The sequence below is a fragment of the Aspergillus foveolatus genome (assembly GCF_047715535.1).
Source record: "Aspergillus foveolatus strain CBS 279.81 unplaced genomic scaffold BDW70scaffold_67, whole genome shotgun sequence".
NCBI classification, from domain to species: domain Eukaryota; kingdom Fungi; phylum Ascomycota; class Eurotiomycetes; order Eurotiales; family Aspergillaceae; genus Aspergillus; species Aspergillus foveolatus.
Genome location: NW_027396131.1, coordinates 100,177 through 114,318, shown reverse-complemented (window position 1 = coordinate 114,318; position 14,142 = coordinate 100,177). Strand labels below are relative to the sequence as shown.

At 51.5% G+C, this 14,142-nt stretch overlaps 4 protein-coding genes across 4 annotated transcripts; 1 reads left to right on the top strand and 3 right to left on the bottom strand.

Moving 5' to 3' along the window:
• Nucleotides 1–49: 49 nt before the first annotated feature.
• Nucleotides 50–1,743, top strand: BDW70DRAFT_153170 (major facilitator superfamily domain-containing protein; the record flags this gene model as incomplete). The annotated part of the gene is made up of 4 exons (XM_073739578.1): nucleotides 50–188; nucleotides 294–1,042; nucleotides 1,123–1,330; nucleotides 1,385–1,743. 4 exons carry the CDS (start codon nucleotides 50–52, stop codon nucleotides 1,741–1,743), a joined length of 1,455 nt encoding a protein of 484 aa, XP_073592481.1.
• A 1,157-nt stretch (nucleotides 1,744–2,900) lies between these two features.
• BDW70DRAFT_171122 (putative nitrate reductase) lies at nucleotides 2,901–6,198 on the bottom strand (the record flags this gene model as incomplete). Its single annotated transcript, XM_073743134.1, has 6 exons — nucleotides 2,901–3,672; nucleotides 3,719–3,842; nucleotides 3,891–4,279; nucleotides 4,331–4,418; nucleotides 4,496–5,900; nucleotides 5,968–6,198. The coding sequence occupies 6 exons, from the start codon at nucleotides 6,196–6,198 to the stop codon at nucleotides 2,901–2,903; spliced, it is 3,009 nt and encodes a 1,002-aa protein (XP_073592480.1).
• A 1,495-nt stretch (nucleotides 6,199–7,693) lies between these two features.
• Nucleotides 7,694–8,472, bottom strand: BDW70DRAFT_143015 (uncharacterized protein). The gene has a single exon (XM_073738039.1). It carries the CDS (start codon nucleotides 8,030–8,032, stop codon nucleotides 7,832–7,834), a length of 201 nt encoding a protein of 66 aa, XP_073592479.1. The 5' UTR covers nucleotides 8,033–8,472; the 3' UTR covers nucleotides 7,694–7,831.
• A 386-nt stretch (nucleotides 8,473–8,858) lies between these two features.
• On the bottom strand, nucleotides 8,859–14,035 carry BDW70DRAFT_163343 (uncharacterized protein; the record flags this gene model as incomplete). The annotated part of the gene is made up of 3 exons (XM_073741285.1): nucleotides 8,859–10,156; nucleotides 10,202–10,997; nucleotides 11,042–14,035. The coding sequence occupies 3 exons, from the start codon at nucleotides 14,033–14,035 to the stop codon at nucleotides 8,859–8,861; spliced, it is 5,088 nt and encodes a 1,695-aa protein (XP_073592478.1).
• Nucleotides 14,036–14,142: the final 107 nt, after the last annotated feature.

Genomic DNA, 14,142 nt, shown 5'->3' with positions numbered 1-14,142 from the left:
TAGCAATCCATCATACCATTGCAGACAGCATTACCCACCGCAGTCGAGTATGGCAGTCAGAAAATTCTTCCAGGGCTCATCCCTAGCCCACCATGTGGGCACCGTAAGAAATGCACCTCGTGAGATGATCTTCAATCGGACATTACTCTTCTCATGCATACTATACGCCATGTCCGCCGTGCCTCTGGGTAAGTCAACGAACGCTAGAAGCTCTATCATCTGGTACTGACAGTCATGAATAGCATGGGACCAAGCTTCTGCCTCTTCTATACCCTCACTACCGGGCTTCCAAGAACAGTTTGACTTTGATTCAGGTAACAGCGCCCTTGCAAATCGGAACTTTGTTTCCATTGTCTGGGTCGGTGCAGGGGTCGGTGGAGGAGCCCCCTTCTTCCTAAATGACATTCTCGGTCGCCGTTGGAGCTTTCGACTGTACGCTGCCATTTGGATTCTTGGTCAGGTCGTTGCAACCAGTTCGCCCACTCTGAGTGGGCTTTATGTTTCACGCATCATCTCAGGTTTGGGAATAGGAGCCCTGACCGTCATCGGGCCAATGTCGATTGCAGAGATCGCCCCAAGCGAGATACGTGGCACTCTTACCGCATGGTTCAATGTGGCGATGAATATGGGAGGCACAGCTGGGGCTTTTTGTGTGTATGGAGTGTTTCAAAACATGGCTGGCACCAGCCTGCAATATCGAGTTGTCTGGTTTACGCCAGCGATCTTTCTGTTCCTATGTATCGTCGCCAGCTTCTTCATTTCCGAGTCTCCTCGATGGTTGCTTCTAGTGGATCGTCATGAGGAGGCTGCCCAGGCTCTTGTCGAGCTACGCGGTCTTGGTCTCGAGAACCCGCGAGTACACCTTCAGCTGCAGGAGATGAAAATCGCGATCCAGGAAGAGCAAGCCATGAACGCAGAAGGGATGTCGGGTATCTTGCGAGAAGCGTTGACCATCCCGTCCAATTTGCGCCGTGTGCAGCAGAGTCTTGTGACCTATGGCCTAGCCCAGCTCTCTGGTGCCAACTCTGTCACCTCCTACTTTGTCCCTATTCTAACATTCATTGGCATCGGCGGAGACTCTGGGAGGAACATTTTCCTCAACTGCATGTATTCTTTTCCAAGTTTTGCTTTGCGATCATCGCGTCCTTGTTTTTCGTTGATGCCCTGGGCCGTCGGAAGTCGCTCTTTGTAGGTGCGTCTTTGCAGATGGTGTCTGATTTGTACCTTGGAGTTTACATCAAGTATAGCCAAGAGGGTGCTGAGATTGCTCATTCAGCATCGACAGGAGCTATTGCGTTTATCTTTATCCATGGATTTGGATATGTTGTTGGTATGACTGTTGCCCAGATACCGTGTCCGTACTCTCATACTGACTAAGTACCAGGTCTCTACATCCTCCCCTACGTCTTCGGTGGCGAACTCTGGCCGAATCGCATTCGATCGTTTGGCTCTGCTCTCGGCCAATGTTTCCACTGGCTTTTCATGTTCGCCATGGCTTACGGCACGCCGTCGCTCCTTGCACAGACCAACAATTGGGGTGCCTTTATCTTCTTTGCCGCATGGTGCTTCGTTGCTCTCGCTTATGTCTACCTCATGGTCCCCCAGACATCTGGACTTAGTGTTGAAGCAATGGATAAGGTCTTTGAAGGGCCCTGGTTCAACGCGGCGCGTCGTGCTCACAGGAGTCCTCCCGCACATGTGGGAGTCGAAGTGGATGAAGAACCAGAGAAAGCCGTAAGGTAAACTATGACCACCCCTTTTGCCCAAACGGGACGACAGCTGATATTGCTCTAGAAGCGACGAGGGAAAGCAATTGGTTACTTGAAAGGTGCGAAACAGGTATTCTTGGCCACGGTAGGGGCGCTATAATGACGTGAGCTTTACAATTGCATTTCAAGTATCACCATACAAATTGCTGGCCCGCCAGAATTGCCATATACATTTGATAAGAGCTCTTCATATCTGCAGTTCATGAGTTGGTGGACAAGTCTTCTAGCAACAAAGAGCTTCAAGACCATGTGAGGCTACGGCAGGATTAGCTCTGTGTTGCCCGCTCATGCAAGTAGTTGAACCTGGGCAGTCCTTGTTCGTTGGCAGCATAGGGATCCTGCCAGATAGTAGATCTCGAAGTAGAACCAAACCGCGTATCGACCAACTCGCCATCAGCAAAGACTCTAAGTCGCCTATAGCTGCAGCTTTCTCATTTACGCCTTACTTGCTGCCTAGACCGACTTAAGACTAAGGCACAATGACTGAGAATATCCCGAACTGCCATTTCTGGACGCGCTCCTTGAGGGGCTCTGACCACGAACCATAAAGGGGCGACTGACAACATTCATGAGCCGTCCTTCTTGTACGCCTTGATATCCTTTAGGGACGTGGCGGCCCAAACTATCCAGGTCCAGAAATCAATTGAAACATAATGGAGAATAGCTAGACTTATTACCCTCGGGTGGGAGCAGGTTTTTAGGCTTAGCTAACCCACCCACGCGACATCGCGGGTCAGGCAGGGAGATGCTGCTTGTAGGTATTTGGACAATAGGAAAACCTGCCCAGCAATGAATACAGCGCCAGTGCTATCACTTTCCGTTGTAGATAAGAGTTGTAACCTATCAATGTGTAGGGCCTAAAACCAAGCCCCAACAATAGCGAACCAAGTACACCTCCCCATCTATTGCTCCTTTGCAAACTACGTTCTTGTCTGCCTTTATGTTGACGTGCATATTTCCGTGCGGTAGTGGTGTGATTGCAGAGTCTTCTCGAGTGTATAAGCAGATAACTCAAAGCAATATGTCGATCGCGGTTGGAGCCAGAAGCAACTCCGTGGCAGTAGCGAGCCACTTGTAGGACGATAAATGTATGCCGCTATCCATGTGCCGAAATTATCTCGCTAGAGGTGATTAGAATCCAAAAAGGTTGTTGTCCTGATCGTATCCCCAGTCAACCAGTGCTGGAAGTACTGCCTTTTGAATCATCGCTGGCGGGCCACACAGCAACGCAACACTCTTCTCGTCGGGCTCAAACCCGAACTTATGGAGAGTTTCGGCACTGACGTGTCCCCTCTCACCCTTCCAGTCATCTCCCGCATGGCTCAGAACATGCGTAATTTGGAACTGCTCCGGATGCTTCTCCGCGAAATCCTGCAACTCCTTGCGGAGCAGTATATCGTTCTCCGTCCTGTTCCCATCAATCACACGGATCTTGGTCTTATCCCTTCCATCAGACAACAGAATCTTTGCAATGACCTGGTACCCCGGTGTAACTCCAGAACCTCCCAGAACAAGCGTGATCCGCTCAAAAGTACGCTCCTTGTCGTCGATCTTGAACGTCCCGTTACCCTTGTACACAATTTCGCCTGCGGGACCCTTGATCTCGACCTCCTCTCCTTCCGCCAGACAGTCGAGGATGTTACTCATCGTGCCACCGGGCTGTCCGGGGTCGGGGTAGTATGTTTTCACAATGAGATCGAAGGTCCCGTCTTCTTCCTCCTCCATGATCGGTTTAACGGGTGTATAGGAGCGGAAAACAAGCTGATCTTTGAAGTGGAACCCTATTTGAATGTGCTGGCCCGTTTGGAGACCGAGCTTCTTGGTCTTTGCGAGCAGCTCAAATGTATATCGGTTCGTGTCTTCAGATAAGGGGGTTTTGCGGACGAATCGCGCTTGGGTCCATCTACGGTTGTCAGAAGCATGCTCTAGTGAATCTGCATGAAACTTACTTATGGCGCTTCAAAGCTATTTGGCTCTCCTGCTTGGATGAGCTTGCTCGCTGCTTAGCCTTCACCTTGGCCTCTTGCTGCATGAAGTCTTTTGCTTTCTTCGTCACTGTTCCAAGGATACACTCTGCAGATCGTCAGTCAATCGTACTAGAACTTCTCGGGGCTATATCACCTTGTAGTTTAGAATTTGCAAAGTTATCGTGTATACTCTCAAACTCGTTCGTCGTGTCTTGATGGACCCGGCCGGCGTGCGCCATTATTGGTGCCTTACCCCCGGGATGCCAGCTCATAACACCTGTGGCGTCGTATACATTCCCGTTGACGACGATCCAGCAGTCGTCCTCGGTGCTATGCTTTTCAATTTCCTCACGAGTGAACTGCTTCCCTGGGGTCGATGCTTGTCTCTGACTTTCTTCTGCCTGGATCTGAGCGGACGGCTTCATCCATCCTCCTTCGCCTGTAGCAGGTTCGCACGGATGTCGGAAAATGATGGATGTTTTCCCAGATTCTTCATCTTCCACGATGTCTGACTTGACAATGTAGTGACAGTTGTTCATCATCCTGCCTTCTATTAGCTGCTGACGGTTCTAAGGCACATACTTCTTGACTTGCCCTTCGAGGTTCCAGGTCGGGTGCTCCGGCTGCGCATTCTTGTTCACATCCCAGCAACGCACCCTGATGCTGTTTGCGCGCAATAGATCTGTAATTCCCACATCTCGATGCCAGTGTAGCCATGTCCAGAATTTCTTCCCATGTCTCAGCGGATGTTCGGGGTACTATTTCTGTCAGCTACCCCTCTCCCATGTGCAAGGAGGTGCCTTACCCGTCGAGCGCAGTATAGCCAGGAGGCTCCTTCATCGAGACTGATCTCGACCCTCTGTATCTCGTTGCCTCCGCCGTTGTATGCAAATCCTTGAATTCGGTACTTCTTGCCCTTCTTCACGTTGTCAAGGTCGATCTTCTCTTCAGGGCCCGGTCTGACCAGAATAGAGTTGAGTACCTGCTCCATACACGCCGTACTTGGATTGCGATACGCCGTCTCCGCCAGCTCTGACTCCTTATCCGTCACAGACTCCGGTACGACTCGATTGTCCCATATATGATAGTGGCTATCATTCTCTTTATCTGTGACCCAGACCTTTTCCAGCCACTTCACCCATCGCCCTCCAACATATCCCGGGACCACCAGTCGAAGCGGATACCCATGGTCCGGGGGAAGAGGCGAGTCGTTCATCTCATACGCCAGCAGCACGTCGTGTCTCTTGTCCATCACATACTCTAGCGGGAGACAAGTCTCGTACTTGCCCTCGCTCAGCGTCTCGGCGCCCTGGAAGTTCACCCAGAGACGCGACTCACTGTACTCGTTCATCAACGCTTTGATGCCCGCTTGTTTCAGGACATCTCGCAGCCGCACGCCCCTCCAGTAAGCACATCCTACAGCGGCAGGGCCCCAGTTGAATCCCTTACTCCGCTTGATCATATTCAGCTCTTTGCGCCTATTACCGTCGCACGCAACGAAGACAGGGATATTGATGCTCTCGAACTGGTCTTTCAGATCATCCATCAACAAGGTCATGTTCTCCCCCGCTGAAATTTCCAGTTTGTGGTTCTCCCAGAGCAGATGAGGGACCGACCCGTGGCTGCGCACGTAGTGAAGCCAGTTCGGCGTGATTAGACCTGCGTCAAAGAGCTCTGTCAATACAGGCTCTGCGTTCAGTGGATGTTTCCCGGTTATTCGGATGAGATGGTCTGTTCGAGGGATCCAGTTATCCGGCGTCATCTGGTCGATCTCGTCGATCTCAGCCGGGAGGAAATCAGACTTCGCCGGCGACTGGCCTTGCCCGGTGTTTTGTTTGAGAGAGCGCATGTGCGCCTCCTCATCGCGTAGAAGCTCCAATAGCTCCTTTTCTTCAGGGCTCAGTCCTTTTTTCTCTTCCTCTTCCGCTTTGCTGCCTTGATCCTCATTAGACTCCTTGCCCTGTGTATCCTGACCGTCCAGTTTCGAGTCCTTTCGCTCTGCATTCTTACCCCTACTCTCCTTCGCCTTCTTTTCCTCCTCCTTCTTTTCCTTCTTCTTATCATTAATCAACCAAGGTTGCTCTTCTTTAATATGATTCTCGGATGTATGAAGCACGTATCTCCAATTCTGCGGATGGACCTTTGGCCGTTGAAGATGGAAATCCTATATCATCCGTCAATCCAGTTCCCTCTCCAGGTGTCTGTGTCTTCTCACGGCCAAATCTACTGACCTGCTGCTTCGCCAAAAAATCTCTCACGGTAAGGAGCTCTCCCCTTTCAACCTTCCTTTTCAGCTCCGTGATCTTCTCCTCCGCCTCCTCCTCAAGCACAAAGCGCCAGTCATCTCCCGAGTGCGTGAGACCGGGGAAGCGGTCATCGCGCGAGCGCAGACCCACGCGATGGCTGTGGGTTTTCGTCCAGTCCGGCTCATTGAAGATATCTAGTTCCGTCGCGGGGGGCATGGTTCATTTACCTGACTGTACTTCGGAGACGGTGACGCGCAAAACTCATAAAATATACGGGAGGATTATGCATTGAGGCGGACCTGCTATGGACAATGCTTAGCTATGCTGGATTCCAACCTTGATATACTCAACGTGATGCTGATGGCGCCATGACATCACAGGCCCATGAACCTTGCATCTACCGAATCCAAGGTCTTGGTAGGGAGTGGGACGTGCGGCTACTAGAGGTATAAAAAGCGTGGTTTTATTGGCTAGATTCTTACTGTTTGGTAATGGATATTTCTCCGTGGCTTTGTTTTGATGTGGAGAGCACCAGTGAGGGTTGGCTTTCTCCGAGGAGCAAAAGGGGAAGACCAGTTATGCGAAGAATGACTAACCAAAAGTTCAAGTTATTTGTGCAAAAAACGCCTATCTTAATGATTTCAATTGTCATTCTCGATGCAGATATCTGAGGAGGCTTCAAATTGGCGCTGTCTTAATAACTGGGGATATTGGCGTAGGGACACCCCTAAGTCGACATAGCCGCGGAGAATATATCCTAGATCCAACTACAAGCTTCGTCATATGCCCCGACCCTTGCTCAAGCTTACCAAGATTGGTTAAAGTTATAAGTACTCCCATGGTGAGTTTATTTGGGCGGATAGTGATCCGATGGTTCAGAATCTCCGTCCCCCGATCCTCCTCTATAGAAGGCGCCACAAACCATGGAGTTTACGTAGGCTAAGGTGCAGTTGCCAGGAAAAGCGAGTATACTCGATTCGAAATATCTCAAGAACATGTAGCAGTATGCTACTAATGTTTACTTCTCCCAAGGTCCTTCCATTAGTGGACTAAGCCCCTGTCCAGCCGTGTTGTATCTCCCCGGAAACCCAAGCTGAAACCCAGACTGAGCCTTTCTCAAGGCTGAAGCTCTCTCTGAATTGGACTAGTGCGATGTAAATAAAGTGCTACTGATGCTTGTTTCCTTGTCTTGCTGCTCCTCAAAATTGGTCTGAAAAGGGTTAGGATTTGGTCCCGTAGATGAAGAACGTCTTTATCAAGGGCAGAGAATGCTTCAATCATGCTTTACTAACGAAAGAAAACAGGGTAAACGGCTGGCTGCAAGCAGGCAGCTATCGGCTGGCATAGTTTCTTCTTTTCAATACGCTAGACAATTCTGAGCGGCAGCTGAGGTTGTGGGTTTGGACCATTTATGAGGCTTCTTACATGGCACGCAGTCGGATTACTTTGCATATACCGAGTAGAAATATGGCCGTTCATTGCCCTCTCTTCGCCAAAATGCCCGCCAACTTCTCTCCCAGACGGGCCTTCCGAGACCCCCATGCGCACTTTCATCTTCTCTGCTGTTCTGGCTATACACTCCTCCAATGTCAAACTCTGCTCAGTCTTATCATCCCACCCGTTGTCCCTCGAACCCTTCTCCTTGCGTACCAGAGCATCCTTCCAAACGCTCTCAAGTTCCCCTTCCCAGCCCAGATGTCTGGCGACCTCCCTTAACCCCGCATCACAATCACCCAGGAGACAAACATCGCTCTGCCTAGTCCCCAAATTGCCCACGAGCTCTGGATTCACCAGCACCCTTGGTACATGGCTCAGACGTCGTCGCGGGATCCCGAGCATGGCACAACCTTCAGACTTGTCCCGATAACCAGCAACAGATCTGCACTGGAGAGCATCTCCTCTTCCCTGCTGTCGAAACCTCAGGGAGACACTCACCGAAGATAACGATATCAGGTTTGACGATTCCTCCACAATTTGTCTGAACACAGATAGTCACTTCACCGTTAATCTCGCCTTCCTCATTCGATCCGCGGGACAGGAAGATCGACATTTGATTCAGTGCCGGTCGCCCCAATCACCATGGACATTCAGGACTCTTTCCCTACTAACGCCCGCATCAAGCTCAAGACCGTCAATATTCTGGGTTAAACACGAACCCGAGCACGCCCTTCTTCTCTAAAGCGCTAGAAACGCATATCCAACACCCGGCTTCGTATTCCGTGGATGGCGCGCCCTTGCGATTGCGTAGAATGCTTCAGGCGTGTGGTTAAAATATGAGATGTGGAAGAGGGCCTCCGGGTAAGGAAGTTGGAGGGGTTCGAGTTTGGCGGAGAGAACCGTATCTGGTGTGCGAAAGTCGGCGAGTCCAGAGGAGGTTGAGAGACCGGCGCCTACTAGTGCAACGATGCGAGTGATTTTGCTAGTTTGGATATCTTTGCAGATGGAGTCGAGGGTGGTCTGGTTCTGGCACTGGGTTGGGGTTGGGGTTGGAATTGGGTTTTCTTAATGGTGGGCTCGAAGAGAGGACATTTTCTGTTGGAGAAAAGACTGTGCTGGGCGGAAATAGTCCGTACACAGGCAAGTCAACGCAGACGGGGAGACATGTAAGTTGGATGTTGGTTGGTTATTGGTATGTATTCGCTGCAGCCTGTAGTGCGGGTGGATACTCTGCTGATACACATTTTTAGGAGTGTTGAAGAGGCTGAGCCAGATCATCTAGACAACGACCATGTGACGCGTTCAATATTGAACAAGTTGGAGTAAGTCAGAATAGGTATAGGCCTAGATCAATCGCTAGTTTGACAACCAGAGGATAATAACAAGATAAACGATACATCATCGCATTCAAACACTAAGTGCCTGTAGGCGGCCGATTCCTAATCCAACGAGTCCGGCTCGTACCCAATCTGCCGCTGCTGCTGCACCACCCCCTGGTGACGCGAATTCATCTCCAGTATATTCTTCTGCTGCTCAAACAGGCCCATCTGCGCGGCGTATCTCTCCCGATCAATCTTCGCCCGATCCTCATACCCCGACGTCAGGAGCTTCTCCCGCCGCTGGATGAAACTGGCCTCTTCCTCTCTCCTCACTTTTTCATGATTATACGCCTCCTCCCGCTGCGCCTTCTCCATAATCGCCAGGTTCCGTCGGTACTCAATCTCCCTGGAATTCGCGTCGTCCTTTCGTTTATTTGTGAGTTCAGTGACTTGGCGCATATATGCAAGTTCTGCGTCATAGCGCTGCGACGCAATAGTTGCCTGACGGGATGCGGTTTCGTGCTCAATTCGGGCTGTTTCGGTGGCTAGTTCTCGGTTGTTCTCAAGGGCTAGGTTATGCCTGGCTCTGAGAGCGGCCAGTTCCTGGTCTTGTTCAGCACGGCGTTGTAATAGGCGGCGTTGGTGGTCTTCCTGTTCTTCTTGAATGGTCAGCTGGCGCTGGCGTTGGGAGCGAATGGCACGCATGATCTCCTCGGGCGCGCCGACCATATCTGGGGGCTGGTCGCCTTCTGCGGCCCAGAAGCGGTCGAGGCATGAGAACTCAAGGAGGAGATCGACAAGGCCGGCTCGTTGTTCTGCGGGTGCTTTGTTGAGCCCACGAGAGACGTAGGCGAGCGGAGAGTATCGGTATCGGCCATCCTCGAAGAGGTTGAATTCGTCGTTGATGTAATCGCTCATGAACACGTCTAGGACAGCTTGAGTGACGAGTATAGCATTGGGGTTATCGAGCGCGAAATGTAGCACTGATTTTCCTCTCGATTTCCGTTTGACATCCCCGTTGTTCTTCAAAAGGGCAACAGCAGCTTTGATCTGGCTAACAGGTTTGTTTGCGGCTCTAAGGCACAGTTCTGCCAGCGCCGTACGCCCTTGGAACCGGGAACATGGATAGTCTCGCTGTTTCCCTTCAATTAGCAAGACTTGCAAGACGCTGACGTTGACCATCCTGGCGGCTTCGTGGAGGGCCCCATCGCCTGGAGCTGCGCCCGCGTTGACAAGCTGACGGACAATCTTCGCATCCCCAATGGACGCGGCGAGGGAAAGGGGGGAGATTCTGTTCGACTCAAGAGAGGGGTCTGCACCGAATTGCAGGAGGGCCGTAATAGTATTTCTACGAGAGCTCAAGATGGCTAGCTGGAGGGGCGTGCTTTGAGATACGGCCGATTGATAGTTGACATTGGCTGTGATGTTAGCAGGTCCCTAGACTATGGTGAGAGTACACTTACCTCCGCCAGCCACAAGGACTTCAATCACTTCTTCTTTAAGGGCGCCCGTCTGCTTGGACAGGGCCCAGCAGAGCAAGGTGACATCCTCTTCAGCAGGTGACAAAGGAAGTGTTGCTTTGACAATCGGATCAACTGTGCAACCTTTATCTATTAAGTACTGAAGTAGTTCACTCTCGTCTGGATATCTCTGAAGCATTTGCCAGAGAATTGGGCCATAAGTAGGATGCTCGTACGTTAAATCGGGCGCAGACTTGTGAGAGCAAAAAGCAACAGCAATCTCACGAAGACTCTGACCATCAACGCCAGATTGGAAAACAAGGGGAAATGCCCGTGTCATATATACGCGTTGTGGTCCATAGGCTAGGACCTCCTTAAGTAGACGGGTGTTGCCTTGCATTGATGCCTCCATGAGAGTTGCCCCCTCGCTGTAGTTCACATCCGCGCCAGCTCTGAGGAGATTGACGATGAACGAAAAGCCGACTACTGTGGATGAAACGGTTCTGACGCTCTCCAGGAGTGCCATGCTGACGGGTTCTCCTGAAGCACCTGCAGCAAGCAATATTGAAAGAACATCTTTCTCCTGCTGGGAGTTTGCTCGCTTCCCGTTACCCCATACCGTCATGAATATCTCTGACATGCCTGAGTGTCCGTGGAAGTAGGGTTCGAGGATGCGCAAGGTGTCTACGTCGTTGATCATGACCGAGTGGAGAATGCATTCGCCGCCCTGGTAGAAGACCGAAGCACCGGCTTTGAGCAAAGAGTGAACCAGTTTACCGTCGCAATAGGGGGCATGGACCTGTTCATGTCAGTTTCGCTCGGAGCAAGTGGTGTCATACTTACGGCCTTGAGAAGTAGTTGGTCGAGAGTATGTTGCGGCTTGTGAGCTGTAAGCAAAAGCTCCATGGTAGTAATGCGTGCTTCGGCTTGCAGTGCGTCAAAAGCGCACGCTAAAGCTGCCGCGACAGTATCTTCACTAACGCCGTACAGCAGAAAAATTCTCATGAGATCAACTCTAAAATTAGATGACTTAATAGCTCGGCAAATGGGTGTGCCGGTGGCATAGTCCGGAGACGCCTTGCACTTCAGCAAAAGTTCGCAAATAGAAGCCTGCATCCATCCTGCGTCCGCAGCCAAGACAAGGGCTTCGTCACGGAGCCGCTGTGAGATTGGTCCAGCCTTGAGAAGAAGTTCATACGATTGGTATTTGGCTCCTATGTCGTGAACGGCCATGCACAATCCGAATCCGCTATTCAACGTTTCCACGGTCGGCTCGTGGCGCAGCAGATGCGCAAGCAGCCCAACGTCCAGCTTCTGGATAGCTTTGCGCACTGCGCCTCCACCTTCATAATTGACAGATGCGCCGTGTCGCAGGAGGAGAAGAACCAGTTGTTCGCTTTGCTTATCGGTACTGTGCAGTAACGCCTTGTCCAGGGTTGCCTGGGGCACACCCGTAGCGAGCAATTCTTGGAGGTATCGTAAGTCGGCCGCGCGGTCGCTGGTGGGAGTGGCGTATATCAGAGCTTTGTCGAAAGCCAGCTCCAGCGACTGAAATGAGGGGTGGACGCCGAGGAATAGCTTGAAGCAGTCAAACATGTCCAACGCAATGGCATCAACGAAGATGCGTCCCTGCTGGTGGTTAACATCCGCTCCTGCCCCAAGTATCATGTGCAGAACTCCTAGCGTCGATTCGGATCGTCGCTTTAAGCCTTCCATTTCATGGCGGAGTGCGGCGGTCCCGGTATTCCCTGAGAGATCTGGACCGCTCATGAGAAGAATGCGAATTTTCTCCAGACGTGTTCTATCCCGCTGGAGGAGGTCTATCGCAGCAAGGAGACAAGAGCAGAAATCGGAATCCCGGAGATGGTTATATTGGGCAACGAGTTCCAGGAATCCGATATTGCTCGACTCAATTGCTTTCATGAAAGATTTCCCGTTCTCGAAACCAGTGTTTGCTTCCCCGGTAGTGAGCAGCAGTAGGGCTAGATCAAGTCCGGATGTGGTTCCGTCGATACTATCTACCAATGCTTGCGAAATCTCATCGCCACGAGCACCTGCGTGAAGAAGCATGTGGATTATCTTGTATCTCTGGGCTTCGCCATGTTTCATGGCAAGCGGTACGCAGGTTGAAAGAATCGTGGGCGAAGGAAACCCGAGCAGCAAGATCTGTAGTGTCTCGATGTCGGCAGATTGAGCAGCTAGGTGAAGTAGGTCGCCGTTTCGCTGGCTGACATCTGCACCACCATCCACAAGCACTTTGATAAGGTCACGGTTTCGTTCACCAGCCAGGGGGGCCATGGCCACCTTCAGTATTCTATCCACTTGCTCCCCATTCGCACCAGCGTCGAGCAACTTACGCGCGATGCGCACTTGGACACTATGAGGAAGATTTTCTACGTGCCAGAAGACAGAATTAACGGACTCGGCTGCCGGCTGATATTGCAGTAGAGCGTCAATGAACTCTTCATTGTGGGAGGCAACGGCATCATCGATAGCAGCGGCGCTGTCATAATCCACAGAGGCGCCTTCTCGTAGCAATAGCTTCACACTTGCGAGGTCTCTGGCCCTGACCCGTTCTATCAACGCTTCGTCCACGACCTGCCCCGTGGCACCCTGGTCAAGTAAAAGCTCGGCCAGCGCTCGCCACTTTTCGTTGGGGATTGAACTGCCGTACTTTGTTTTGTAGATCTCGCCGAAAAGGTCCGTCGCTAAATCATCACTCAACTTCCCTCTATTCAGGATCCTAGCCGCCTCTAGATCCACCTCATGGACGGCATGGCGATAGCTCTCGGCGTTATAATCATTAATGGAAACACCTTTGTCGACAAACAATTCGACCATCTCCATCCACCGCTGGCGAACAGCGCCCCCTAGTGCAAGTGAGACACATTCACCAGCAGCACCACCATTTAAGAGTAGTTCAATAAGGCTGTATTTCTTATCCTCCAGTATCTCCATCTTGAAGAAGACGTACGCGACAATAGGGGCGAGTGTCTCTGGCAACGGAGGGTTTGGGCACATGAACATCAATAACGCTAGTTCGATACGCTTCGCACAGATCGCTTTTTCCACTGCACTGGCATTATGGGCGTTCGCATCGGCCCCGTGGGCAAGGAGGAGGTGGACGATCGGAGAGTTGCCTCGCTGAACAGCGTCTGGGAGGGCGGAGGTGAGTGTGTCGTGATCGATCGGGGTTTGCGCTTGGAGCAAAAGACGGACGAACTCTTCATCTCCAGCCCTAACTAACGTGATGAACTCCTCCGGGCATGTATTCGGATCTGCATTCTCTTCGAGGAGGATCTGAGTATATCGCTGGCTGCGCATCTGAATGGCGGTCGGAAGCATTCGATTCACGACATCCTGGCTCGCTGAATGGGCGAGGAAATGGAACATGTCGGTCTGCTTATATCGCATCGTGCTGCAAAGAAGGAGGAAAAGCAGGTCGTCTGTTTCTTCATTTCCAGCCTGCTGTCTCCGTGCAAATCGCCCGGTCCGTGCCTTTTTCGGTTTCTGCAGCCGAAAGCTCTCCCAGACGCTTTCCGCGACTCCAACCGATCCCCGGCCATTCACGAGATCTGACAGTACGCTGCAATAGTCCTCGTACGTCCATTTGTCCTTCTTTATTTTTGAAACCGTCGTGGTCGTCTTGGACTCGCCGTTTCTTCGTATTTCGGAGGCTTGTGCGAGAAGTAGGTCTGCCTGGGATTCGTCTTCCTTTTGCGTTGACACCATGTAGGTGGATGTTATCGGTAATAGAGGTTTGAAGTCGTCTACGGGAACGTCGAGCTTCGTGCACCAGGCACGAAGCCATCCCTCGTCCCTGCCGCTCTGCGTCATGGTTTAAGGAGACAAAAGGAAACTTAGACAGATTACGAAAGTTGTAACGAGAGTCACATCACGGTAGGAAGAAAAAACTGATGAAGACCTTGGGAGGTTCGCGTGCA

Excerpts from the sequence above, each read along its gene's own strand:
- BDW70DRAFT_143015 (XM_073738039.1), bottom strand. The coding sequence starts at position 8,032 with ATGTCGATCTTCCTGTCCCGCGGATCGAATGAGGAAGGCGAGATTAAC.